Source organism: Sciurus carolinensis, chromosome 8 (assembly GCF_902686445.1).
Source record: "Sciurus carolinensis chromosome 8, mSciCar1.2, whole genome shotgun sequence".
NCBI classification, from domain to species: domain Eukaryota; kingdom Metazoa; phylum Chordata; class Mammalia; order Rodentia; family Sciuridae; genus Sciurus; species Sciurus carolinensis.
Window position 1 is genome coordinate 75698389 of NC_062220.1, and position 26494 is coordinate 75724882.

Consider the following 26494-nt stretch of genomic DNA (forward strand, 5'->3'; position numbering starts at 1 on the left):
TAAAATATGAAGAGTAGAATATCAAGGTTCCATGTTTAAGTTTAAAACTACATTATAAAATTACATAACATAATATTATTTTAATGACTTTGTGGAAAATTCTTAATTTGAGTAAAAGAGAAAAATAATGAAAACATTCACTTCTTACCTTTGATCCAGAAGGAATCCAATGGAGGTCAAGGTCAGGATGATGAAAAGAACCCTCAGAAGGAGAGAAACCTGTGACAGTGCCTGTCAACAAACACAGAGATCAGTGGATCCTTAAGAGTTATCAGAAGGAGCACTGGGAGACAAACTTACAAGGAAAGAGCCCCGACTCTATTTTCTGTTATGTCATTTGTCATTTATTCTTTTCATACAGGCTGATTATGCAGAAGACAGTTTTCTTTTCCTAATGTCACTTAGTTACCGTGTTGGATGCTTGGAGAATTAATCAGACAATTTCATAATGATATCTGTTTCAAGTGTTCTTTCTAAAATTTCCCCTTTGAAGTTTTGACTTTCATATTTTTTGAAGCACATTAAACCCATGTGTAGAGAAATAATTCACATTATTACAAATAAACACTTCATTCCATTAGTACCTCTTTTCTTTTTGTTTTTTCTTTCTTTCTTTTTTTGTTTTCTTTTTTTCTTTTTTATGGTACCAGGGACTGAATCCAGCTGTGTTTAACCACTGAGTTATGTCCCCCACCCTTTTTATTTTGATCCAGGGTCTCACTAAGTTGCTTAGGGCCTTGCTAAGTTGCTGAGACTGGATTTGAACTTGGGATCCTCCTGCCTCAGTCTACAGGATGCTGAGATTACAGGGATGCACCACCATGTCCAGCTCCAATATCTATTTTTAATGTCACCAATTCTTTATAATTTTTATATCCAAAGCTGTCTGATACAGAAAATATTTAAAGAGAATGTGCTTATGCATGAGAAGACATATTTGAGAGACATACACTCACTCATATCTGATGAAATCTATATATTCATATGTACATATCAAAAGATGCTTTTTGAATTATAACAAAATAAAATATTTTACCACAGAATTATCAATTTATTATGAATTTAATTTACTGTTAAAATCTGTCAGTAATGCATATTGAGCACCTGCTATATTACAGTTTTCATACAGTGTTTCTTATACTTTAATCCTTCTTATATACCCAACAATAAAGCAGAGTAGGTGCCATCAAATTTGCTTTATATATATTTTTTAAAACTCTGGAAATCAAAAGGTTATGTAACTTTTCCATTATGATACAACAATTAAGCTGTTTCTAAAATGCAAAATAGATCTATCTGACCCTAAAGTATGACAACAGTAGAATGCAAATGAGTAACAGAATTAAAGGGGTTGGTGGCAGGGATATTGTTATAGTTTAGATGTGAGGGGTCCCCCAAAAACTCACGTGTGAGACAATGCAAGAAAGGTTAGAGAATACATCATTGTGTTATGAGAGTCTCAATTCAGTCAGTAAATTAATCCCATAATTTAGTGCTGAGGGTGGGTATTGTGTGCCTGGGGGAGGTGAGTCTTTGGTGGTGTGCCCTTGTGTATGCATTTTGTATCTGGCGAATGGAGTCTCTCTCTGTTTTCCATTATCACGTGAGCTGCTTCCCTTCACCACAATAATTCCCTATTCCACCATGATGTTCAATCTTACCTGGAGCCCTGAAGAATGGAGCCAGCTGTCTGTGGACTGAGCCCCCTGAACCATGTGCCCCCTAATAAGCTTTTTGTCCTCTAAAGTTGTTCTTGTCAGGTTTTTTAGTCACAGGAGCAAAAAAGCTGACTAAAATAAATATAGGTTAAGGTTACATAGCCAAGTGTCAGATAAGTACTGCTTTAGGTGGAAAGAGAGTAAATAAACTCCAGGAAGTGACTACATAGGCCCAGGAAGATTTCCCTAATCATCAAATGTGCTTGAATTTCTCCTTCTTGAAAATACGAGAGATGTGACACAACAGATTGGTAAAATAGGAATCTATTTTGCAAGAACTTTTCCCCTTCTTCCCCCTGAAATAACTTTAATTTCAATTCATTATTAGCTAGTATCCCTACCTACAATTAAATTGCATCCACCCCAAATTATAAATAATAAGCAAAGGCCTCCAGTTGCAATTTCTAGTCACATGTAGTAATTTGGCTCCTTATTATCACAAAGCAACCTTGTTTCTCATGGCCAGTTTCCTGGGATGACAGCCAGAATTGTAAAGGGACTTTATATCCTCCAAAGCAATAGTTCAGTAGAAGAGTATCGCTGAGTGGTCAAAAATCTAAATAAAATGTGTCACAACTCTGAGGGGTCTGGGGCAATGGAAGGTGTTTGATACAGGGTGGGGAGCTCAGTGGAAGTCAGAATGTCTAAGAGGAAGGCAGGAGAGACCTATTTATGTATGTGAAAGTCAGCAATGGCTGCTTTGGGACAGTGAAGCACAAACCAGCAGAAAAATATTTTCTCAGTGGTAGAAGTAACCAAGGTGTGCTTGAGTACACTAATGTTCAGTTAAGGGAAACACTTTGTCTTTAAAGAAAAACATTTCTTTCACCATATTGCTTCACTTTTATTTATTAGAGAAAAGTCCATGTGGAAGAGAAATGATTTGTGCTAGAAAACAATGGTATGATTGCAAATGCTCTATAAAAACCTAAGAATTTGGGGGTGGTTATGCAAATCTATCAGCCCTTTAACCATAGGCAAATTATTTGATGTTTCTAGGACTCAGATACACATGAGGTACATTTAAAATAAAATATGACTTTGGTAAGGACTGAAATAAAACACTGAGAAGAGTGCTGGGCACAATGAAAAAAGTCAACTAATGATCTTGATTCATATTATTGTTACTATGTTCAGGTGCTTAAGCTGATCTTAGTTACAGTAAGATAAAAATATGAGACACTTGAATGAAATGTCTGTTAGCTCTTCCAATTATCAGAGGAACCTCAGAGACAGGATAAAATAGATCGTTTGTTTTGGTTAGGAAATTTATGATCCGTAGGCAAAAGAATGAACTTCTCTTTCTTAAATTGCTTCCTGACCACTGGGATCAGACTGGAAACCAACTTAATACGGGAATCCAGCTACCTCCTCCTGTGCTTGGTTAATGGGCATCTGAAACTTGGCATGTTTAAAACACGGCATTAGTTTTCCTCCTCTAGACTACAGGCTCCCCAGCTTCCTCTTCTTAGGAAATGTCAGCACCAGGTTTTCAATTGCTCAAGACAAAAATCTGTGACTCCTCCTTGACACACACCTTCTTTCTTTCTCCCTGTCCACTTTTAATATATCAGAGACAAATGTTGGTAATATATTGAAAATATATGCCTGTCAAAGGCATTTAGAACAAACAGCATAACTAATAATCTGTTCTAGACCAGTATGATCTCCACTACAATTGTTGAAATATACTCTTGACTGGTTTTACCTCTTGTAAAACTTCCTGTCCATCTATCCTTCCCACCCACAGGGTGTAGAGTTATCCTTTCAAAGTGTAAGATCATATCATTCATGTTCTAAATCCTCCAGGGGCTACAGATTTCACTCAGAATGAAGTTCAAAGTTCTTATTATGGTCTACACATACTCTCTTTCATGCTTAAGCACTACCGGAAATTTTGGTGTTCCCAAACATGACAAGCATCTTCCCCGCTCATATCTATTTTACCTACTCTTCCTTCTGCTGGGAATGACTCTCCCAAGGAATCGTTATGGTTCAGTTCATTCAAGTATGTACAAAAATACATGTCCTTTTCCCCCTTAGATAAACTAGTACTTCTTCATTCTTTCTATAATCACCATCATTTTTTTGTTCTCCATATGAATTATCACTTCTACACACATTGTTTGTGCATTCTCTACTTGTTGGCTGTTCCTTCTCATAAGGATGCAAACTCCACGAAAGTTTTTATTCATGTATTTTTGCTGTGGTGGGAGTCTAACCCAGGACCTTGTACATGCTAGGCAAGTATTCTATCACTGATCTAAGCCCCCAGCCCAGGTTTGATCTCTTTATGCACTGTTCTATGCCGAGTGCCTAGAACATTGCCTGACACATAGTACCAAATATCTGTTCATTCAAAGACTGAGTAAATGAATGTTTATATTTGTGTTTTAATAATAATAATTTCATTATAAGTGTAATTAATCAGTAATTTGATATTATACTAAATTGTAATACTAATGTTGTAGATCCTTAAAATTTAAAATAAATTAATCACCAATTTAACATTAATTATTAAATGATACTATGTTAAATATTTAATGTTAATAATTTAATTTTCATTAGTTTAATCCTTCAAAGAATAGAATTGACCTAAAATTGTTTAAAGAAAACTGAGAAAATGGAAAGAGGGAATTCAATACAGAAATTATCTGCTCTTTTCAGAGATTCCATTTTCATATGAACTCTGAGTTTGTTCATTCAGCATCCTTTGATAGATTAATTAGGATCAGTTGATTATATATTTTACATGTATATATAATATATATGCATAATATATATTCCATGAACATTTATTGAGCATGCATTGGGGACTATGGTAAATGTGAGTTTAGGAGAGGGAGCACAAAGGACAAAATCCTTAACCTTGAACCCATACCACCTCATTCCTCTGTGTAGGATCACAGGTCAGCTACACAAGAGTCAAAAGGGGGAAAAATAGAATTCATCAAACTTGACCACTGTAAATATTTAATCTCATGAATTCAAACAGTTTGTTCAATCAGATATAGCTTACTAATTTTTCTTAAAAAGAAAAATTTTATTTTTTATTGTTTTATTTCATATCATCCATTGCTTATTTTATGTAAATTACACTTTGAATGTATTGTTAGTCCTTATCACTAAAAGCATGAGAAATGATATAAAAATAAAAGACTTTATGATGAATGGAATTATGTTTTCCCCTTTAAGATCCCAAGCATTTCCAGTAGCCCTTTCTTAAAAAATTTTCCCAGTGAGAGACTGTTATTATAAATATGCCAAAGAACACTACTTTCTTACAACTTTCTTCAAATAGATATGAAAACATACACAGAAACTTCAGAAATACATACATGATGCAATGTTGCTTAAACGATTAATGAACATGTGGGAATCCTTTCACTCACAGATAGAATGAATAAAGACTGGTTGTTATTGAAGAGTGCTATCACCCTCTTGTTGTCCCATGGAAAAGCACTGGTGGTTAACATAATTACCTTTCTTATTTCCCCATCCAATATATCAGACAAAGAGCACTATCAGCCCCATATACTATGTCCTAAAATAATAGAATGCTTCTATATAAAATTTTTTTTAAAAAATATGCATTGTCAAGGATAATTTGAGAATATATTCCATGATTTTATTTTAAAGATTTAGAAATAAAAACATCTGAATTCAGTTATTATAAGAAGAGGTGCATTTTTAGAAGTTTTTCTAAAAGGAGTCTAACAAGACCTATTAGTCATTATTTTTGTTTCCAAAAGCCCATCTTCTGTTAAATGGGTTAATACTGCAGAGCATGAAAGACTTTGTAACCTCTGACTGAAGGCAGCTGACTGGGTTTCATGGTACACCCATATTGCTGCTTTCCTCACCCCTATTGTCTGAGGGCTCTACCTTCTAGATGCCTTCAGATTCTGGATTTGTCATGTTAAATCTTTAGGTTTGAGAGTGCTTCCCACTGCTACAGGATAAGCACAGCAACAGAACACAATGTGACACCATAATGAAACTTCCAATTCTATGTGGGTCTTAAGAATCTGTCTTGAAATAAAATCTTGCTCTTTAAAAGAATTGTGAATATTGTCTATCATGTTCTCTCTCTCTTTTTTTTTTTTTCCTAAGGTTTCAGAATTCTTTAGTTACTGAGGCATTCTTCAGTTACTGAAGCATACTAAAAGGAATTTGACTGGAATGAAAATTTTTAAACAAAAAGCAAAAATAATACATGTATTAAAACTGAAAATACATTGTTCAAACAAGATAATGGATATGTAGCGCACAATCATTGAATTGACCATTTCTACAAAAATTTGTAAGAAATAAAGGGTGAAAATCACATTTTAGAAACTTTAATACAGAAAGATTAGATATATTACAATTATAGTTTAAAGTATTACTCCATTCCATTAAAATATGGGTGTGCATTCAACAATATACAGAAATAGGGGCTAGATTTTCCCTCTGTCCTTAAAAAATACTAAAATATCTGAAGCAATTGTTTTCAAATATTGGGCACCAAGCAGCAAAAGACAGTGATGTCAGGGGATGATCCTTTTGTCTGAGTTTACTACCTTAAGGTAGTAAGGTAGTACAGAGGGAACTCAGAGAAGGCTGATGGACTCCCTGAATTGAGAAGATAGAGGTGGGACCTGAGAAACACCAAGAAATTATTTTTTGGAAGACAGAGTACTATATCTGAGACAGTTACACAGAGAGAAACCTGGAAGTCTGCAGAGGATACTAACCATGTCTTTAGTATTTCAGCTCATGCATGTGAAGAAACCATCTGAACCCAGTAAACTTTACATCTTACTATGTTATGCATATTCCCTTCAGTCAAACTAGAAAACCTCATGATCCACAGATACTGAATAGCAAACATACAAGGGTCATACTTCATTCGTTATTGGGTAATAATGAGTCCAAGTTGAGCACCATCAACAATGAAAGATCCAACAACTGTTGCTGGAAGATCACCATATTGACATACCATCTTCCTGAATACTCAGTAAGGTTATTTTGGGGTCAGTGAATCCTCCAAATAAACAGAGGCTTGAATAATATATTTGCCTTAAGATCTCACTGACATCAGTACATCAACTTTCTCCATACTACTGATAGGAAACTAATTTTTTCAGTAAGAAACAAGTGAAGATACAAGATTTTACCTCTTAGTTACCCACCCCATACAAAAGAAAAAGAAGTTAAAAGACAGTTTCATTCAGAAAGCCAAACTTCCTTTACATGTAGACTATTTTAATAAGAAAATATGACTCCTGCTGAGAGTTGTGGTGCATACCTATAAACCCAGGGGCTCGGGAGGGTGACGCAGGAGGACTTAGAGTTCAGAGAGTCTCAGCACCTTAGCAAGAGCCTGTCTCTAAATAAAGATTAAAAAAGGGATAGAGATGCGGCTCAGTGGTTAAATGCCCCTGGGTTCAATCCTGGTATTAAAAAAGAAAGAAAATATGACTCCAAAGAAAGTTGAGTTTAAGAACATGAATACATTTAGACTCTGAGTTTCCCAAGTTGAATTAAAATGCCTAACTGCTTCATACACTTAATAAGTCAAAAAAAGATTATAATTCAAGTTATAAGCAGTTTGTGGTTGATTGTGTTTATTATATAATAACATTGAAAGGAGCTGCCTGATACTGTTCAAATTTGGGAACAATACTAACGGTATGAAGATATATTTAATTTCAAAGTTAGTGTTTCATTATTAGATGCACATATTTCAAAATTATAATTTCTCACTTTATTGTTATATTTCAATATAGTATATATATGTACATATGAATTTTAGAATGTACAAATGATCACCTCTCTACATTTCTGGAGTATTTGTTGTGGTTTGCAGTACGGGGATTGAACCCAGGGCCTTGTGCATGCTAGACAAGTGATCTATCAATAAGCTACATCCATGCAGTTTTCATATTTTTTATTTGTTATTTTGAGACAGGATTTTGTTAAATTTCCCAGGCTGAATTTGTACTTGCAATCCTCCTGCCTCAGTTTCAACAGTAGCTGGGATTATAAGCATGTACCACTGCACCTGACTAGCTAATATCCTTTTGAAACCCCACATTTATTATATTCATGTCATGCCTTTAAGTTCTAATTGATGTTCATTTTGGCTCACATTTACTTTTTTCATATCACTAACTGCTACCTAAAAATTTTAGGAAATTAAATGAAATCTCAAAGGTCTGGACTGGAGAATAACAGTATACGACAATGTTGACTTGAGAGTTTTCATGTGAGTTCTAAGCTAGATCTAATTAGTACAAGGAACATTCACTGTTCTGAGAATAGAACTAAATACATTGATTTTTTCAGGGGGTCTACTAAAAAATGTCAATATAAAAACATTAGTTACAAAATTGAAGTGCCCATAATGTTTTACAGAGTTCTACATCCAGGGGAACTCAAAACCATAAAAATCTGCTCCCAAATTTATATTGGATACTCTCAGATGCCTTATTAACTTGAAATACAGCATCAAAGTAATCTGTGTTAAAACATATTTGCACTAACTTTATTACACACTCCATTATAAGACCTTATTAAATATTCAAACTGTTTGCATCTAGTAAAAGGTAGCATTGCCTTTTCTATTTTGGTTTATAGAACATGCTAGTGCAGCCCATATTTTTATTTCAAGCATGCATTCATGATATCACCCCATGAAGTAGACCTAGCAGCTGAGGAATTGATTTCCTAAGCATTACTAAACCAAAATCAACATAAAAAGACTGGGTCATATCAATAAACTAAACACTATATATTTAAATCTATGCTGCACTAGTTTCAGTAAGAAAGGAATGTGCCTCTTACACCTTTGTGGTGGCCATCAAATCGCTTTTTTTGCTCTGAAAGTTATTTATACAGAACTTGCACACATAAAACAAGTAAGTATTTATCTACTGTAGTATATGCATAAACAGAAAAGGCCGTGGGACCACAGCAGGGTCCCCAATTACAAGTCAGCCACGACTTCTCTATGTGATTATTGGCTACAGTGAATCTAGAAAAAAATATTGCTGTTGGATTTCAAAGTCTTCATGTGCTTTTAGACATCCCTGAGACTAGAAAGGCACTATAGAATTTTGCAAATAAGCAACCTTTCTTCCCAGTCACACAGCATGTTTTAAGCAAAGAAAAACACATGTGAGAAATAAGCAAATGCACCTTTCAAATTTAATTTGTGTCAGTAGTGAAGCTGTCTCCAAGTCTAATTTCAATTTGAAAAGAATTTCAACACTTGCTATTTCTCTTGTCAATATATCCACATGAGTTTCTCATATAGTTTTTTATGACAATAGAAAAATCTTATGAAGACCATGGTGTAAGTCACATCTCTTAATATATACAGTGCATACAAATGTTTTTACTCAGGATGCTTTCATATAAGTCCAGGCATTCAAATCTTGTGGTGAACTCAGTGTTAGGGCCTATATTTCAAAACCAAGCTGAAGGCTTTTATAGCTTAATATGAGCAAATTTCCATTTTGAATTTTATGTATTAATATAATTTATTCAGAGATTTTATTTAGTACAATCAAAAAAATCAGCATTGTTCCACATATCAAAAGTTTGATAGTTTGGTGCAGATGATCCAGCTTTTCTTTGGGCTTCATGCACATACATCTTAGTTCTGCTTTGGGTTAACATGTAAAGATAATGTATTAGCATAACTAGTGATTGATAAATTATGCACTATTTGAAGAGATAATTATGAGGCCATAGGTTAAGCAACTACTATGATCCCTTTTATAACTGTGGGTTCTGCATGTACAAATTCAACCAAAATCAGAGGGAAAATGCTCCCCAAAATATTATGTTTGTACTGAATATGTACAGATATTTTTCCTGTCATCCTCTAAACAAGATAGTAAAGCAGTAGGTATTATAAGTAATCTGGAGATTAAGTACACAGGAGGATGTACCCATGTTGTATTAAAATACTAAACCATTTTATATAAGTTATTTGAGCATCCACAGATTTTGGTGTCCACAAAGTGAGGACATAGTCCTGGAATCACTAACCTGTAGATACCCAGGAACAACTTTATGAACTTTAATCATTTTAGTAGTTTGAAGTCTGCATGTGCACTCCTAAAAGTGAGGTGGTTCATGCTGCCATTATGACAGCTTTGCTCCTGAAATGAATTTTTGCAAGCAAATTTTGTCTTTTATGGCGATAAAGACAAACCAACATGGCACAATGTGTAATTTGTTTAATCATTAGTTATAGCACATATAAGAGGAAATAATAGGCAATTATATATCCAGTCATGATATTTTCAAGATATTTCTTGTCACATTGCATTATAGTTTGTAATGGCACTTAAGAAAATGGAAATTAGAATCCAAATCATTGTTTTCTGCTACAATCAGGAAAATCTATTAGATGTTTGTAGTTTTTTCTTTATATTTCCTTAATTACATATAGAAAAAAAATACATGCAAAAACATCTATTGTCCAAAACTGAGGTCACTAAACAGAGAAATATTTGGTTACTAATTTTGAATCCAAAAAAAAAACAAACCCATAAATTTTAAAAACCACACACACAAACACACATACAAGCCTAAAATCAAACAAAAACCCACAAATACATATTTAGCACAATGTGATGGTTTAGAATTAAGGTGTCCTTCAAAAGCTCATGTGTTAGGCAATGCAAGAAGCATCAGAGGGGAAATGATTGGGTTATGAGAGTCTTAACTGGATCAGTGAACTAGTCTCCTGATGGGATTAACCGAGTAGTAACAGAAGTGGGTAGGGTATGACTGGAGGAGGTAGGTCATTGAGGGAATACCTTTGGGGTACATATTTTGTATCTGATGTGTAGAGTCTCTCTCTATGTACTGATCATCATGTGAGCTACTTCTCTCCACTACACTCTTCTGCCATATGTTCAGCCTCACCTTGAGCACTAAGGAATAGAGCCAGCGGTTTATGGACTGAGACATCTGAAACTGTGAGCCCCTAATAAACTTTTCCTCCCCTAAAATTATTTTGTCAGATGTTTTAGTCAGTAAAAAAGCTGACTAAAACAGAAATTGGTACCAAGAAGTGGGGATGTCGCATGACTAATCTGAGCATGTGGTTCAGAAATTTTTGGAGCATTTTGGAATTGGTAGGAGGAATTTTAAGATGTTTAGAAGATATTTTGTTAGCTTTTTCTCTGCTGTGAGGACATGACCAGTACAATTGTAGAAGAGAAAAGGTTTATTTAAGGGCTCATAGTTTCAGAGTTTTAGTCCATAGAAGGCTGGTTCCATTCCTCAGGGCTAAAGGTGAGGTTAAACATCACGATGGGAAAGTGTGACAAAGGGATGCAGCTCATATGGTGATCAGAAAGCAAAGAGAGAAATCTCCACTTGCTAGATACTAATATTACCCTAAAGCCACACCCCAATTCCCACCTCCTCCAGTCATACCCTACCTCTTCACTTACCAGTCAGTTAATTTCTATTAGAGTACAATTCACTGATTGGGTTAAAATTCTCACAACCCAATCGTTTCTCCTCTTAATCTTCTCACATTGTCTCAATGTGAGCTTTTGGGGGATATCTCATATCCAAATCACAACATCCTGCCCCTAGTCCCCAAAAGCTCACACTCATCTGATAACACAAAATACATTTAGTTCATTCCCAAAAGTCCCCATAGTCTCAACAGTTCCAAAATTGCTCAAAGTTCAACTCCAAAGTCTTCTCTGAGGCACAAGGCAATCTTACTTTGTGAGCTCCTATAAAATTAAAAGAAATTTACAAATATCTACTATATAACTTTACTGAGTATACATTTCCATTTACAAAAATAGGGGCATAGAAAGAAGGGATAGGACCAAAGCAATTCTAAAATCCAACTGGAAAAACATGTCCTATAGCACCATGTCCAGCATCTGGGACACATGGTATCATGTTGCTCTCTCCAAAGGGCTTGAGTAGCTCTGCCCCTGTGGTCTTGTTGGTTGTGGCCCAAGTGGCCTTCCTGTTGGCTTGTCTCTGCTTGATTCCTACAGCTTTCCTAGGACAATGTTCCATGTTACTGACATTTCTTACTCTCAGGGGCCTTCACTTCAGCTTTGGCTTCCTCCTCGCATCTCCACACTTTGACTTCTCAGGGGGTGTCCACAGGGGCTCTGACCTTGTTGCACCATGCCTGGTCTCCAAGGTCTTCCTTTGAAATCTTGGTAGAGGACTCCATGAATCCCTAACTCCAGCATTCTGCATTCCTGCAGAAGCAGCAGCACATTGCTGACAGCAAGGTCTGTCACCATCTCAAACAGAAGCCAAACCTCCAAGGACTCTAGCTGCAGCAGCTTCTGAGTGTATGAGTGGCTGAGTACTTTAGAAAAACTTCTTAAGGCCCCCTCGTGCAAGAAGGGTGCCCCACTAGTCTCTTCTCAAGAGAATTTTCACCTTTACTCCCTTGAGCTTTAGATGGGTATGGTGTTGCCAGCTCCTGAGATGCCCTGAAGTCATCTTTTCTATTGTCTCTGGGAAAGGCCCTTAGCATTTCTTTAGTGGCAGTAATGTCTTTAACAATTGCAACTTCCTTAGCCCTAGTTTTACTCCTGCCTTTTAAGTCCCTAGTTTTCAAATCTTTCTGCTCTGCTTTCTGCTCCTGATTATCACAATAAATTTGGCTAAAAGCTGTCAGAAGTATCCATGCCACCACCTGAATCCTAGGCTGCCCAGAAATTGCTTCTGGCAGATTAAGTCCATTACTTTTAAAATCAGCCTCACAGAAAGTCTCAGAACACAAGCAAAATGCAGACAACTTTTCAGCCAGAACATAACATGAATGGCCTCTACTCCAAATCCTAATAGTGTCTAAACTCTCTTGAGCCCTGTCTTCACTGTCAAATCATATGTGAGCACTGTCTTCATTGTCCTTGATCTTATTGGCATTCTGGTCTTCTGAGCTCCCATGTGAATCAGTCATTAAGCTCCACTTACAACAACCTAAAGTACTTCCAGCTTGTAGGGTTAAATATCTCAAAATTCCTCCAACCAATTCAAAAAAGTTCAAAAAGCTTCTGAAACTTGGACAGGTTAGGAACAGCAATAACCCCACTTCTGGTACCAATCTCTGTTGTAGTAACCTTTTTCACTGCTTCAATTAAAGGACCTGCAAGCACAATTATAGAAGAGAAAAGATTTATATAAAGGCTCATGGTTTCAGAGTTCTTTGTCCATAGAAGACTGGCTCCATTCCCCAGGGCTCAAGGTGAAGCTAAACATCATGACAGGAAAGTATGACAAAAGGATGCAGCTCACATGGTGATCACAAAGCAAAGAGAGAAATCTCTACTTGCCAGATGCAAATATATGCCCTAAAACCACACCCCAATTCCCTCCTCCTCCAGCTATACCCTACCTCTTCAGTTACCACTCAGTTAATTCCTATCAGGGAATGAATTCACTGACTATGTTAAGACTCTCACAACCCAATCATTTCTCCTCTAAATCTTCTTGCATTGTCTCACATGTGAACATTGGGGGATACCTCACATTCAAACCATAACAGCAGTGCAAGCTGGAAATGCTTTTGATTGTTTTAATTGGAGTTTAATGGCAATTCTGGTGGAAGTTCAGAAGACCAGAATGCCAATAGGAATGTAAACAAGATGGTTCAGAGGAGGACTTTATTGGAATTTGGAGTAGAGGTCATTTGTGTTATGTTCTGACTGAGAAGTTGTCTGTATTTTACCCTTGTCCTGAGACTTTCTGTGAGTCTGATTTTAAGAGTGATGGACTTCTTAGTCTGATGAAAGAAATGTATAGGCAGCATATCATTCAGGTGGTGACATGGATATTGCTGGTGGCTTTTAGTCAAGTTAATTGTGATATTTAGGAGCAGAAAGATTTGAAAAACTTGGACTTGAAATTTGGGAGTAAAATTGGAGCTAAGAAAGTTGCAATTCTTAAAGACATTACTGCCACTAAAGAAATTCTAAAGACTTTGCCCAGAGACTATAAGAAAGTTAGCTTGAGGGCACCTCAGGAATTGGTAAGATCATATTCATCTCAGACTCAAGGAAGTAGAAGTAAAAATTCTCTTGAGAAGACACTAGTGGGGTCCCCTTCTTGCAAAAGAGAGCCTGGGAAGAATTTTCAACATGCTCAGTTACTCAGACACTCAGAGGATACTGCAGTCATGGTCCCTTGAGATTTTACTGTTGCTCAAGATAGCAGTAGAACTTGGTGTCAACCAAGTGGTGCTGGTTCTGCAAGAATGCAGAATGCTGGAATTATGGAGTCATGGAGGCTTCCATCAAGATTTCAAAGGAAGGTCTTGGAGGCCAGGCGAAGTGTCCCAGGGTTGGAGTCCTGGGTGGTACCCCCAACAGGGTGATGCATGGAGATGTGTGGAAAAAGCCAAAGCTGCAGTATAGACCCCCACAGTTAAGAAATGCCAGTACCATGAAATATCTATTGAGGAAGGCTGCAGGAATAGAGTTGAGACAAGCTAACAGAAAGGCCACTTGGGTTGTAACCAACAAGGCCACAGGGGTGGAGCAACACAAGTCCTTTGAACAGAACATCACCATGCCATGTGCCCCAGATGCCTGATGTGGAACCACAGGACTCCTTTGTTGCCCAGCTGGATTTCAGTCTTCTGTTGGTCCTATCCCTTCTTTATGGGCCCCTGGTTTTAAGAATGGAAATGTTTACTTGGTACTTTTGTATATTGGATACTTAAAAATTACTTCTGATTTTTATAGGAGCTCATGAGGCAAGCTTGCCCTAAGTCTCAGAGGAGACACTGGACTTAAACTTTTGGGAAATCTTGGAACTGTTGAGACTATCAGGACTCTTGGAAATGAACAAAATCTATATTGCATTATTAGATGATCATGAGTGTTGGGGGGCTAGAGTGGAATGTTATAGTTTGGATGAGAGGTGACCTCCAAAAGTTTACATGTGAGATAATGTAAGAAACATCAGAGGAGAAATGATTGGGTTATGAGTGTCTTAACTGAATCAGTGAATTAATCCCTAATGGGAATAACTGAGTAGTAGCAGAGGGTGCATAGGGTGTGGCTGGAGGAGGTGGATCACTGAGGGCACAACTTTGAGTTATGTATTTTGTATCTGGCGAATGGAGTCTCTCTCTCTCTCTCTTCTTCCTGATCATCACATGAGCTGATTCTTTTCCTCTACTACTATTCTGCTATTATGTTCAGCCTCACCTTGAGCTCCAAGAAATGGAGCCAGTTGTCCATGGACCAAGACCTCTGAAACCATGAGCCCCCAAATAAACTTTTCCTCCCCTAAAATTGTTCTAGTCATATCTTTTAGTCACAACAGTGAAAAAGTTGACTAAAACCCACACCAACAATTAAGTTCATTCAATAATGTTAAAAATTATACTGGTTTTTTCAATATATTATCCTTTAATCTTTATAACATCTCTCTGTAAACCTATTTTATTTAGTTGTACACATCAGGGCATACACAATTGGTTGCCCAACCATAACATATCTTTATTCTGTAGTAATATTGCACTGATTTTGTCCAGGAAAACATGCTAAGAATGTGCTCAGGGAAAAAGTGAACAATCTGTCCTGAGGGCATCAATTATACTTGATATAATTCTGGTATGGATAACTAAGGACCTAGTGTTACTTATTGGTTCAGTGTGGGCATGTGAATTAGTCCCAAACAGTAAGACATAAAAGGAAGTTCACTGAGAAGAAATCTGGGATTTTTTCCTCATTTTTAGATGAAGTTAATAAGATGCATAATGAGAACTGAGTTTGTTACCTTTGGTCAGAGTCTGTGATAAAGGATGTCTGGAATTCCTGCAGGTGCTCGCTTCAGCAGCACATATACTAAAATTGGAGTTGTCGTTATGACAAAAGCTAAGAGAACTACAGTGAAGACCTTTGGAAACTACAGGTTGAACCACTAAATTAACCAATCATGGAAACACTTGCCACTGTTATACTCTGTCCACACTTAATTGGATGTTTCATTTCTTAGAGCAGAAGACTTCTAATGGGTACTCATGCTTCATGTGCCTTAAACAACATGGAGCCCTGCAGGCAGTTAAAGTCAATATGTATTTTACATGTGATAGAAGAGCATTTTTTTTAAAAAATCAAGTTCCAGTTGCATATTTTTATAAACAATTATTAGACAATTGCTATTTTTACCTCCTCAGATCTATTTTCCTTTTTCTATATATTGTTATCTCAATTTTCTTTCAAGCCATCTTGTTTCTTCTGTCAGAACAAGAGGAAACTATATAGTTGATCCTTCCCTGATAGTCACAGAGAGACACAAGATCCAGGCCTGACCACATTGATTGGTTCAGTAATGTGCAAATACCATCAGGCTCAATTTTGATATTGTCACTTCTGGGGTTCTGGTATGTCAGTGTTTAAAGCTAGAGCAGCTAGTAGCAATATTGTCACCATTAAGGGTGACAGTCTGTAGGAGAATATGCGTATTCACTGAGAGATACATAGCTGCAAGAGAGAAAGATTCCTGATGATATCATTTGACCACTTGGATTCAGTGCTACCTGAAGAAGCAGTGGGGATAAATTTTTCTGTTCTGTGAATTACCAAACTCACCCTGTTGAATTTCTGTCACATATAACCCAAAATCCTACCTAACACACTTAGCACCCTATTTCAACTAGACTTATTCTTTATTATTCAATGTATAAATTGTATGAAATCTATGGAATTGTTTTAGTAAATTACAAATCTGGTATATAATTACTTACAATAATTTCATAGGATTTATATAATGATATTATTAACAATTATATAATGATATTGTTAATAATAACACCAGTATAGATCCATTTTCAGCACACATTATTTATTAATTTCTATTACTTATAGGGTATTAATATATTTTTATAATTTATTAATTTTTTAATATAGTCTTCAAACATTTAATTTGCTTAATATTTTGTTTAATTTCTAAAGATTGTTCCTTTGGAGGTATAAATATGGTGTTTTGACTGATGTTTTATCAGGTTCACTTTCTCCTAGAATATTTTTGTGATTTTTAACTTTGAACTTAAAATTGTTGGAATACTATCTGTGGGGATATTCTAAAACTTGAGTATGTAACTGTTGGATGTATGATTTGAATAAGCTTCTTAAGTTACCTGAGATCTATTTTGAGACAAGGTTCTATTTTATTCTTTTCTGGGGTTTATCTGACCCATGATTAGCATAATACTGGACCCAAAATGGTGCAAAGGCTGATTTGCAGTTAAAATAACTCAAGAAGACCTTCTTTTTTCCACTTCCTCAAAAGCCAAGTACAAGAGAAGAAAGGTTCCTTTCCATGATTTTTGTTTTGTTTTGCCTTCCTTTCACTGACGGTGTTTTATTTCTTCTTTGTTTCAGTTATTTTATTTGAGGATTTTTATCTGGCTCTTGCAGGCTCTTAGCTTTGCCTCTTAAGACCATGACCGACTGGAATTGTCAAAGGTCCTAAGTCTGACTGTCGAAAAAAGTACTCAGTTTCTCTTTTTCCACATATAAAAACAACTCCCAAGGTGTTGATGCTTGATGCCCAAGTTAAACCCTGGTCTAGTGGTCATATGTTTACATTCTTGGTACATTATCTGAGTATCGAGAATATTTAGAAAGGAAAAATTAAAGGGCATAAACCATACATTGAAACTCTCTAATATCATTCTATCAGGCTCATGTCTAAATGAAGCTAGACATATTGAAATTGATGGAAAATATACTTTTTCAAATATATTTACTTCTAACTTTGGAAGTATATTTACTGCAATTGTGAAATTTACATATGACAAAAATTTCTTACTCATCAGATTAATAGTATAATATTTGACCAATATTCAAAGCAATAGTAGCTCAGATACAATTATATAATTCATGTTTGCTAGTCTAAAGGGATTAATTTACCTATTTAAATATGAGAAGTTTCCAAAATTATAGCAGACAGTTATGAGAAGACTAGCGCTCTGTCATAAGATGGACAACTTATTTTCATTTTCAAACAAAATGACAGAAAATTTTTTCACACTGTAATATAAATGGAAATCACTTACAGCAGTATTTGCAAAGGTCTCTTCATAAAATGCTAGCATCAGAGCAAACTGTACAACTGTGTATATCTTTAATAATTGAGAGGCAGATGATGAGAAGGGAACTTCTTTTCCTGTAACCTAGATAGAAAAGAAAAAAAAAATCTTTTATTTTGTTCCAGGACTTATTCCTCTTACTGAAATTCATACTAACTTAAGAGATGTGCAGAAAGCTCTAACTACAATAAGATACATTCCATACTGGTATAATTATGTCAAAATGGATTCTGCTGTCATGTATAAGTAAAAAGAACCAATAAATAAAAGAAAGATATGTGCAGAAAGGAATGGGAGGATTTGCTTCTTTATTTTTTTCAAAAATACTCTAGCATTCATGTGTCTGAATAGCAAAATATCTGTAAGTTGCTAGACTTGTTTCTCATTTCAGCAGCTTTATGGTTTGAAATTTAGTCTGCCTTAAAAAGTGTGAAGTAAGAATTGATTCAGCAATCTCTGCTAATGACAAAGATTGCCAAAAGAATAGGTTGGATATTCTGCAAATGGAAATATATGTCTAAGAACATAATCAATCAAAGCAAAAAGAAAAAAAAAAAAAAACAAGAAAGGAGATTCTTAGTAATGTAGGGAATCATGCCTCAAAGATAAACATAATTTTATTGAAATTTTCTCAACTACTGATTTTCCCAGAATGCCACACTTCTACTTTTATAATGCAGACTTCAGTATCTACATAACTTTAAAATATTCACTTTGAATTATATATTAGAAAGAAAAATAATAAGTGGATCATTGCTTACTAGGTTTTTAGAGCTAAAAATATGCAAACTATTTCCACTAATCTCAAGTTGACTGCTATATAACTAATTGTGATTATAAACAAAACTATTTGGAATATTTAGGATTTTTGAAAAATAATGCTTTCAAATAAAACATGATTTTATTTCCTTGAAATAGCATGGCTAACTTTCATACTCAGTATCATCTCAAGATCAACAATAGTTTACTTTTCTTATTTTTCCTGTGTTTCTATTTATACTTTTTATTTGATGAATAATTATAATATGTATCTTGAATGGTTGAAAAGAAATTCTTTTTATTTTTCTAGAAGGGGATTTCAGATAAAAATTGAAATTTTCTTTTGGTTTCCAGGATTTTTAAATCTCTACATTTTCATTCTTGGTTTTAAACATGATTTCTGTATTTAATGCTTCTACTTTTATTATCAAAGGAATATAGTCTTGGTCTGATCCAATAGTCACATTGTCTTGATGTGACTTTAGGCCTGTTTTGGGGACCTTGGTTTTTCATGAACAAAACCAAGGATAGACCAAAGGGTTCTTAAGGCTTCCCTCTCTAGCGCTCTAGGACTCTCCATGTGAGCTGCGTGAATTTGTGAAGTTTTGCTCTGCACATAAGCTATTGGATATGGGTTTGAATGGATCTGATTACTAGTTTCTGTTGTTCTGCTCACAAAACTATGCTCCTTGGAAACAGTCTGTGTTCAACTGGTCAAAGATATTCCTCTTATCAGTCCTTTGCTGGGTCCAGTCTTTAAATTATGCTCTACAGGGCTGCATCTGACTAAGGGAACATATTATTAAGGGTTTGCATGAACACAGCATATATGCAGACTGGCTCTAAACCTAAGGATATGACACTAATCATCCGCATCTCCAATTCCATGAACTCTATTTACCTCTGGGATCTCTTCACTCAATCCAAGTCTTGGTTTACCTGGACCCCAACCTGGTCCTTTAAATAGCACAGAAAACTTATGGATGAATCCAGGAGTAGCCCAAAATGTAGTCCATATGTAAAATAAATGGTGGAACTAGAAAAAATAAAATACTCCTTATTTAAAATAAGACAAACATAATAAAAAGGATAAAATACAAGTATACATTATGCTATTGTTCAATATAATCTATATATTTTTCTTCAGTACAGATTTCTTGCATATGATTAACACAATTTAATATTCAGTAACATTCCTCATTGTAATTTGTCCTATGCATTCTGTGTTACTTGTGTTCTTGTCAACATTTCTGAAATTCAATCCAATTACAATTTTGAAATAAAAAAATAGAGCAACTGGTAGAAAATGAGAAAAGTAAAAAAAAGCAAGTTATGAGGTTGTGCCTCAAGAAGAATTAACTAGCAACCTGTATACTCAACATCTTTGTGTAATGACATCTTTTCTGAAGTCTAGCTAAGTGGATATTTGAATTAAACCTGGAAGCATGAAAGGATTGCATAAATGTTCAAATATTTAAAATAAAATCTCTGAAATTTCAAAGCCATTTCAGATGATAGACTTCTGAGTATTAAATAGTTCATATTCTGTAACTGGAAAGGAAGTTTTTATTGAGAAAAAAAAAGTTCTTTGAGTCTCATAGCAGGAATCCACATTTTTTAAATAACACACATTTGACATGTATAGGAGTTAAATATATGCCTACACAAGAGTGCTTAGTAAGTGTTAGCTCTTAGGAATTCTTCTGTATGTCCCATACATATGCTCATAATGCACCATAGGAATAAATATAGTCCTACAGTGTGGGCATCAACTAGAGACTCTAGAGATAAGTTCCACTGTAACTATAGAAATGCATAAATGGAGAAACAAGTTTTGACTCTCAGAATTTGTGGTCTTACTGGCATTTTCACTTTCTCTGGAAGAACTCAAATGGACAGGTTACAAAACTGTACTTAAAAATTGTTTGAAACATTACAATAAGGAATATGAAGCAATTAAAGAACAAGATGGGATTTAATAGAGTAGATTTTTGAGGACAAAGTAAACATTAGGTGGAAACTCAGTCTGGGGCTACATATTCATAATAATACAGAAAAAGCAATGTGTTTAGGAGTTAAAACACACATTAAAATACTAACCTTTTTTGCTATTTTGAAAACTGAACACAATTTTGCTTGTATCATTCTGGATAGAAGCCATGAAAAATACATGACAATGTTTTAAAGGGCATTTTCTCATTTATTTGTACTACCCAATACCTTGAAACTTTGGAAACCAAAAATGAATGATCTATGCCTAATAATAATAGTAATAATAATAATAATAATAATAATAATAATAATAATAATAACTCTCTGTTTAGTGGAAGTTCATTCCAAGTTGCTTTTGATGCCCTTGGCGATAAGTGGGAAATTCAGCTGTAAATAACTGAATAAAAGTGAAAATAACTACATTTTTGTACATTCAAGAACTCTTAATTATCATAACTTGCAGACTTGACATTTCTGACAATGTAAGTGAGCATGTAGGATATTAGACCTTAAACTCATTTTTGACAATTTCTACACTGATGAAAGTGTTTATATGAGAGTGGAGATCTGGTGAATTTTCCTCTCACAGATTCAGCAATGGCTTATAGATATCTGTGACTGCCTCACTATTGTGCTTCATCAAAACTTAACCATCCCACTCCTGGTACAACTCTCACTGTACACAATATCAACTCTCTTATTCTATCTCAAATATCAACTCTTTTCCTCAGCTATTTCCAAACCCTTGCTACTTATAAATTCATCCATCAACCATCAGTATTGGCACCATCTAGGAACTTGGTAGAAACAGAATTATAGACCTCAGACTTATTGGATGGGGCTTTCATTTTAGTAAGATTCTGCTATGATTCATGCATGCTAGGTTTGGAAAGCTCTTTTATACAGTATAGAGACCAATTGTCTATTTTTGTTCTTTGATCTCTGCAGTAAGGAGACAAACTCTATGTGAAGTGAAGGAATGGTAACTTTTAATATTTTATTTCTAACTTGTTTTCAATTCCATAAAGTTTATTATTAAAAATGTTTCTTAAAATATTTGTTGTTCTCCTGAGAGTCATATCATATTCTTAGTAAAGTCGAACCAAGATAGAGACAGAGAGAATTTCCATGTAGCTAAGAAGAGAAATAATCAGCTTTTCTCTTTTGGTGTATGAGTGATAAAAATGCTTTTTTTTTTTCTTTACTTAAAAGTGAAGGCAACTTGAGATGATCTTTCATGTAAAGAAGCAGTACAGGATAAAGGCTAAATTGAGTCTTGGCATTGTTCTATAACCCACCTTGGTTAAATTTGCAGTTGACAAGCTGTGTGAACTTGGTTAAACCAATTAAATCCTGGGGAACTGTTTCCTGCACCAGAAAATGGGGAAAAAAAGAACCTCTATCTCATAAGATTTTAGCGATGTTGACATTAAATATTTTGTGCTATGATGTTTGCTGCATTCTGCACATAGAAATTCAACAATGTTGAGCTTTTTATTTTGTTATTTCAACTTTCTGTGAAAACTTGAAGTAGGCTTGAAATCAGACCCAACATGATCCTGTAATTTTGTCACTTACTGACTGCTATAACCAGTCCCTTGTATACAACTGTTGTCGACTGACCTCTTCAGTTCTTTAAGCATTCTTATCTTTTTCTCATTTGTGAGTCCCTAACCCCCAGGAGTCTCTGTGGTGGTCTGATGCTGACATATCAGAGTCTCACAGACATTCTTCATTTCTCTAGTGCCAACCATTGAAGCCAGTGAACAACCAATACCATATGTCTAACAGAAAACTGGCCCCGTCCAACAAGTCTTAGCAGGTGAGGTAATGTTCAGACCTAACCAATCTGTAATAGTTCTTGACACTTAGGTCCAAGAAGAGCAGGGCAAAGGCCTCACATTGAATTTCTAACCAGAGACATGCAGACTGGAGGCAAATATTGTTCTTACTGTGGGATCAGCTTTAATTCTATATGTTACTACTGCTTCTTCTGAATACATGAATATATTTCAGGTCTATTCTAAGAAAGAACATGTGTCCTAAAGAGCAATATTTTTTTATTATAGGAAGTAGACATATTCGAAAATTCTTATAATGAGTTGTTTTTACATGTATTTGTGCAATTTGATTCAAATTTTTGCTTGAGTACCAAAGTTACTTCCAAATTCTTTTACAGTTAAGAATTTTTACAGCAGTGTAGTATACTTCCATCTTTAAATAACTGATTTTTCTCCAAACTGTAATATTTATGACATGATACAAATTCAGAATAAGACCGATCTCATTACCTGCACCCTGAGAGGTTCAAAGGTATTAATTGGATGTGTTAGACCATATGCAACTCTTTCTTTCTCTGCTTCAAAAGTCCCTGAAAAATAACATTAAAAGATATGATCTTTGATTTTCTGTGAATAAAGAAGCTAATTTAATTGTTCGATTTTCATACTTTTTACTTACCAAAAATTCTATCCCAAATAATAAGAGTGCCTGCATAATTTTTGTCTATGCAATAACGATTTCTGCCTGAGAAAAAATAATAAACAATAACTTTTCAAAGAAATAGGAACTAAGACATTTTGAAATATCTTTGTCTTGTTTTTAGAACATACTATTAAGTTAAAATTGAAGCAACAAAATAATATTCCTGAGAATATCTGTGCCTAACAACAACAGATTTTTCAGGCAATTGAGTTTTATTTTATTTATTTTCAGTTAATTTTACTAAAAAGAACAAGTTTTTCTTAAAATTACATGTAATTTTTCACAAATTTCAGTTTAAAAATTCTGGGATAAATCTACATGGTTATTTTTTCAAGACTATTGAGGAATAATTAAAAAGCAAATGGTACAGAGAAAACTGAATGGGAAATAAGGAAATAAAATACGTAAGTTATTTTATTTTTAATTTTTGAAGTGACACATCATTTAACCTTTTCCCTACATCTATTTTAAGAAGAAAATTAGAATAAATCTTGGATAATTTTTTAAATAGTAAAAATCATAAGTAAAATTTTTAAAATTGCCTTTGGCCATTTTAATTCAACATACATGATGTTTTCCTGATCCCAAATACTCAAATCACAATTTAAATCTAAAGTTAAGTATTTGAGCATCATTTGCTTAATATATTTTTAAAATAAACATGATTATATCAATGTGGTCATAAATCTAAAAAGAATAGAAATTCACTGAGACACTACACCAATAAACTACTTCATGTATTGTTATTCTTTGACAAGCTTTTCTTATATGAAAAGGTACATTTGAAGCACAGACAAAGGAAAAATCTTCCTCACAGCAAAAGTAGAATGAAATTGACAGTACAGATGCTCAACCCATCATGGTCTAAACAATGGCTCTCTGTTGGGTGGAGAAGTGTTTTGCCCCTCAAAGGACATTTGGCAATGTATGGACATGTTCTTGGTGGACACACCTTGGAAGGAGCAGCAATGACACCTAGTGCACCAAAGCTAGTGATTCTAGTGCACAAAATACCTGCCAACCAAATATCGATCCCAAGTTGTCCACCATGGTGAGATTGAGAAACCCCCTGATAGAAAGCAATAGAAGGAAGAAATTGAAGTCAAACAAAGGAAACTAGTAGATATTTGTTTTTAAATGTAGACTTCTTCTTTTCCTCTCCTCACTTTTCCTTCTATGTGGAGGAAACTGCAAGAATAGCTCTTGACCTCTGCCTCACTAACTCTTCTTTGGGGATGGGGTTGACTATGGGATTTGGAAGAGTCTGACACATTTTTGCCTATGCCTCCGGGAGCTTGTGCTGCTCTGTTCCCTGGTTTGGAGGAGGGATGTGCCTCCCTTGAGAAGGAAGAACTGCAGTGCTCCTATGAAACCTGGAGGCATAAAAACAAAGCTTCATATTTATTCTTTTATTTTTGGCTTCCTTTTCTCAACATTATGTTTGTGAGATTTATTCATGCCATTAAGTATAGCAATTATTCAGACATTTTTATTGCTAAATATGAATTTTCTATAATTGTACTGCATAGACATTTGAATTATTTTTCTTTTTTTTCTATCACAATTAGTGCTGATATGCACATTCTTTATAGTTCTCATGATGCACAAATGTAAACATTTCTATTATCACTTAAGTTGTTATTTCTAAACACTAGTCACATGGGATTTGCTCCTCTGGTAAATGAAGCTTTTGTTAAGTTTGTGTATAGGACTTCAGCAGGAGAGAGAGAAGTGTGGTTTATTAGGCTCTGTACAATTCCCAACAGCTTTCAAGACCAAGGACTCTGGTTGTAGACAAGAAAATCCCTCAGAATTGAGCTTCAAGAGACTGCTTCAGTACATACAATGTTATCTCCTCAGTTGAATAACACATTTTTCCACTACAAGGAGACTGAGATATAGTAAAAAGGGAAATCCAGGAGCCAGATGGAGAAAGTGTCACCCCCACCAGACCATGATTCAAAGCCAAAACTGATCCAGGTATAATGGAAGAAATTATACATATTAGACAATGTATGCTGATTATATGGGAGATTTAGATGAAATGAAGAAAGACAAAATAACAATTCTAGAATCTTTAAAGAAATAAAGAGAAAAGAAAGAAGAAATAGAACTTCCTTACCATGATGAACCCTATGATGACTAGGAGTATTAAGAATCAGTTCCAAAGGACCAAGGTTATTGATGAGCTGTTTAAAACAAAAGGAATATTTTCACATACAGTTATTATTGAGTATATAATATATAAATACATTTAAAACCCTCCCAGGTTATGAGATGTGGCAAGTTTTGAGGCTGGCATCAGAGAGTAGGAAGAAGTCTCTCGGTCACCAGGCATTCAATCAGGTGACTAATGATTGTACAGCTCCATTCCAGAGGCAGTACAGTAGCATGGTGAAGAGTAAGACTACCTCAGTTCAGTTCCCAAATCCTTCACTTCTTACTCTGTGATCTTGGAGGAATAGCTTAGATTTTAACCCTCAGTTTCCTCACCTTTAACGTGGAATGACATAAAATAGATAAGACATGATTCTGGGGATTACAAAGGTTACTGTATTTACGTACCACTATTGCCAAGGAACACTTCAAGTTTCATGCTACTTTTTCACTTTTCAGCTATGTCTTTATTTACATTAGCAAAACATCACTGGGTTGGTTCTGCCTATAATGAATCATCTAACTACAGCTTTCTATTCTGGTAATTACCCATTGCGTTAGGGTGATCATGCTTACTTAAGTGGAATCCTGAACAGTTTCTTACCTGTAGATGCACCTTCCACAATTCCATCTTACAGTAATTCATAGTCAAATATTTAAATGGATATTTGGTTGCAGGTCAAGTTACTTACAACAAGATCTGGACCCTTACTCTTTAAAGGTCTCTCAACATTTATTTCTTAGTACGAATCCCCTATTTCACAGTCCAAAAATCATGAGGACAATAGGAAACAGGTAGATGCCCTTAAAAACAAACAGCAAGCTAACTGTAAGACACTTGGTATGTTATATGATTAATATTGGACAATGACAAATCAATTTGTTGTTATAGTATTTCAAGAAATAGCATACCATTAGAATTATTTTCCATTTAAATGACTTTTGAGGACAACAGGAAAAAATTAGGTGATGTTTAAGGGGAAGAAATAACCACTGACCAACATTACACTTTTGTGAAATTGGTCACAAGTCAAGTACAGGGGTAAAAATAAGGAGATGGTCCTGTTTAAAAGAACCAAAAGTAATATGTGGACCTTGTTTGAATACCCATTTGAACAAATTACACATAAAAAATATTTTAAGCAATGGGAAAATTTTATTATAGATAGAATAGTAGATGATAAAAAGTTTTTATTTGGAGTTAAAATGGGATTGTCATTATGCATGAAAATGCAATTGCTTTTAAGAGTTGTGTAACTGGGGGATACATAACATGAGATCCAAATTT

The 26494-nt window shown here is 34.9% G+C and overlaps 1 protein-coding gene across 4 annotated transcripts in view; it reads right to left on the reverse strand.

Annotated features, from left to right (window-relative positions):
• The window catches only part of Agmo (alkylglycerol monooxygenase), a 366628-nt gene that overhangs the window by 175548 nt on the left and 164586 nt on the right, over nt 1-26494 (reverse strand). For all 4 annotated transcript variants that reach the window (XM_047562969.1, XM_047562967.1, XM_047562968.1 and 1 more), the window contains exons 6-11: nt 25172-25238; nt 23026-23091; nt 22857-22936; nt 19475-19609; nt 17782-17898; nt 149-231 (exon numbers count right to left, since the gene is read on the reverse strand). In XM_047562969.1, the coding sequence (XP_047418925.1) occupies nt 149-231; nt 17782-17898; nt 19475-19609; nt 22857-22936; nt 23026-23091; nt 25172-25238 (548 nt within the window). The remainder of the gene's footprint in view (nt 1-148; nt 232-17781; nt 17899-19474; nt 19610-22856; nt 22937-23025; nt 23092-25171; nt 25239-26494) is intronic.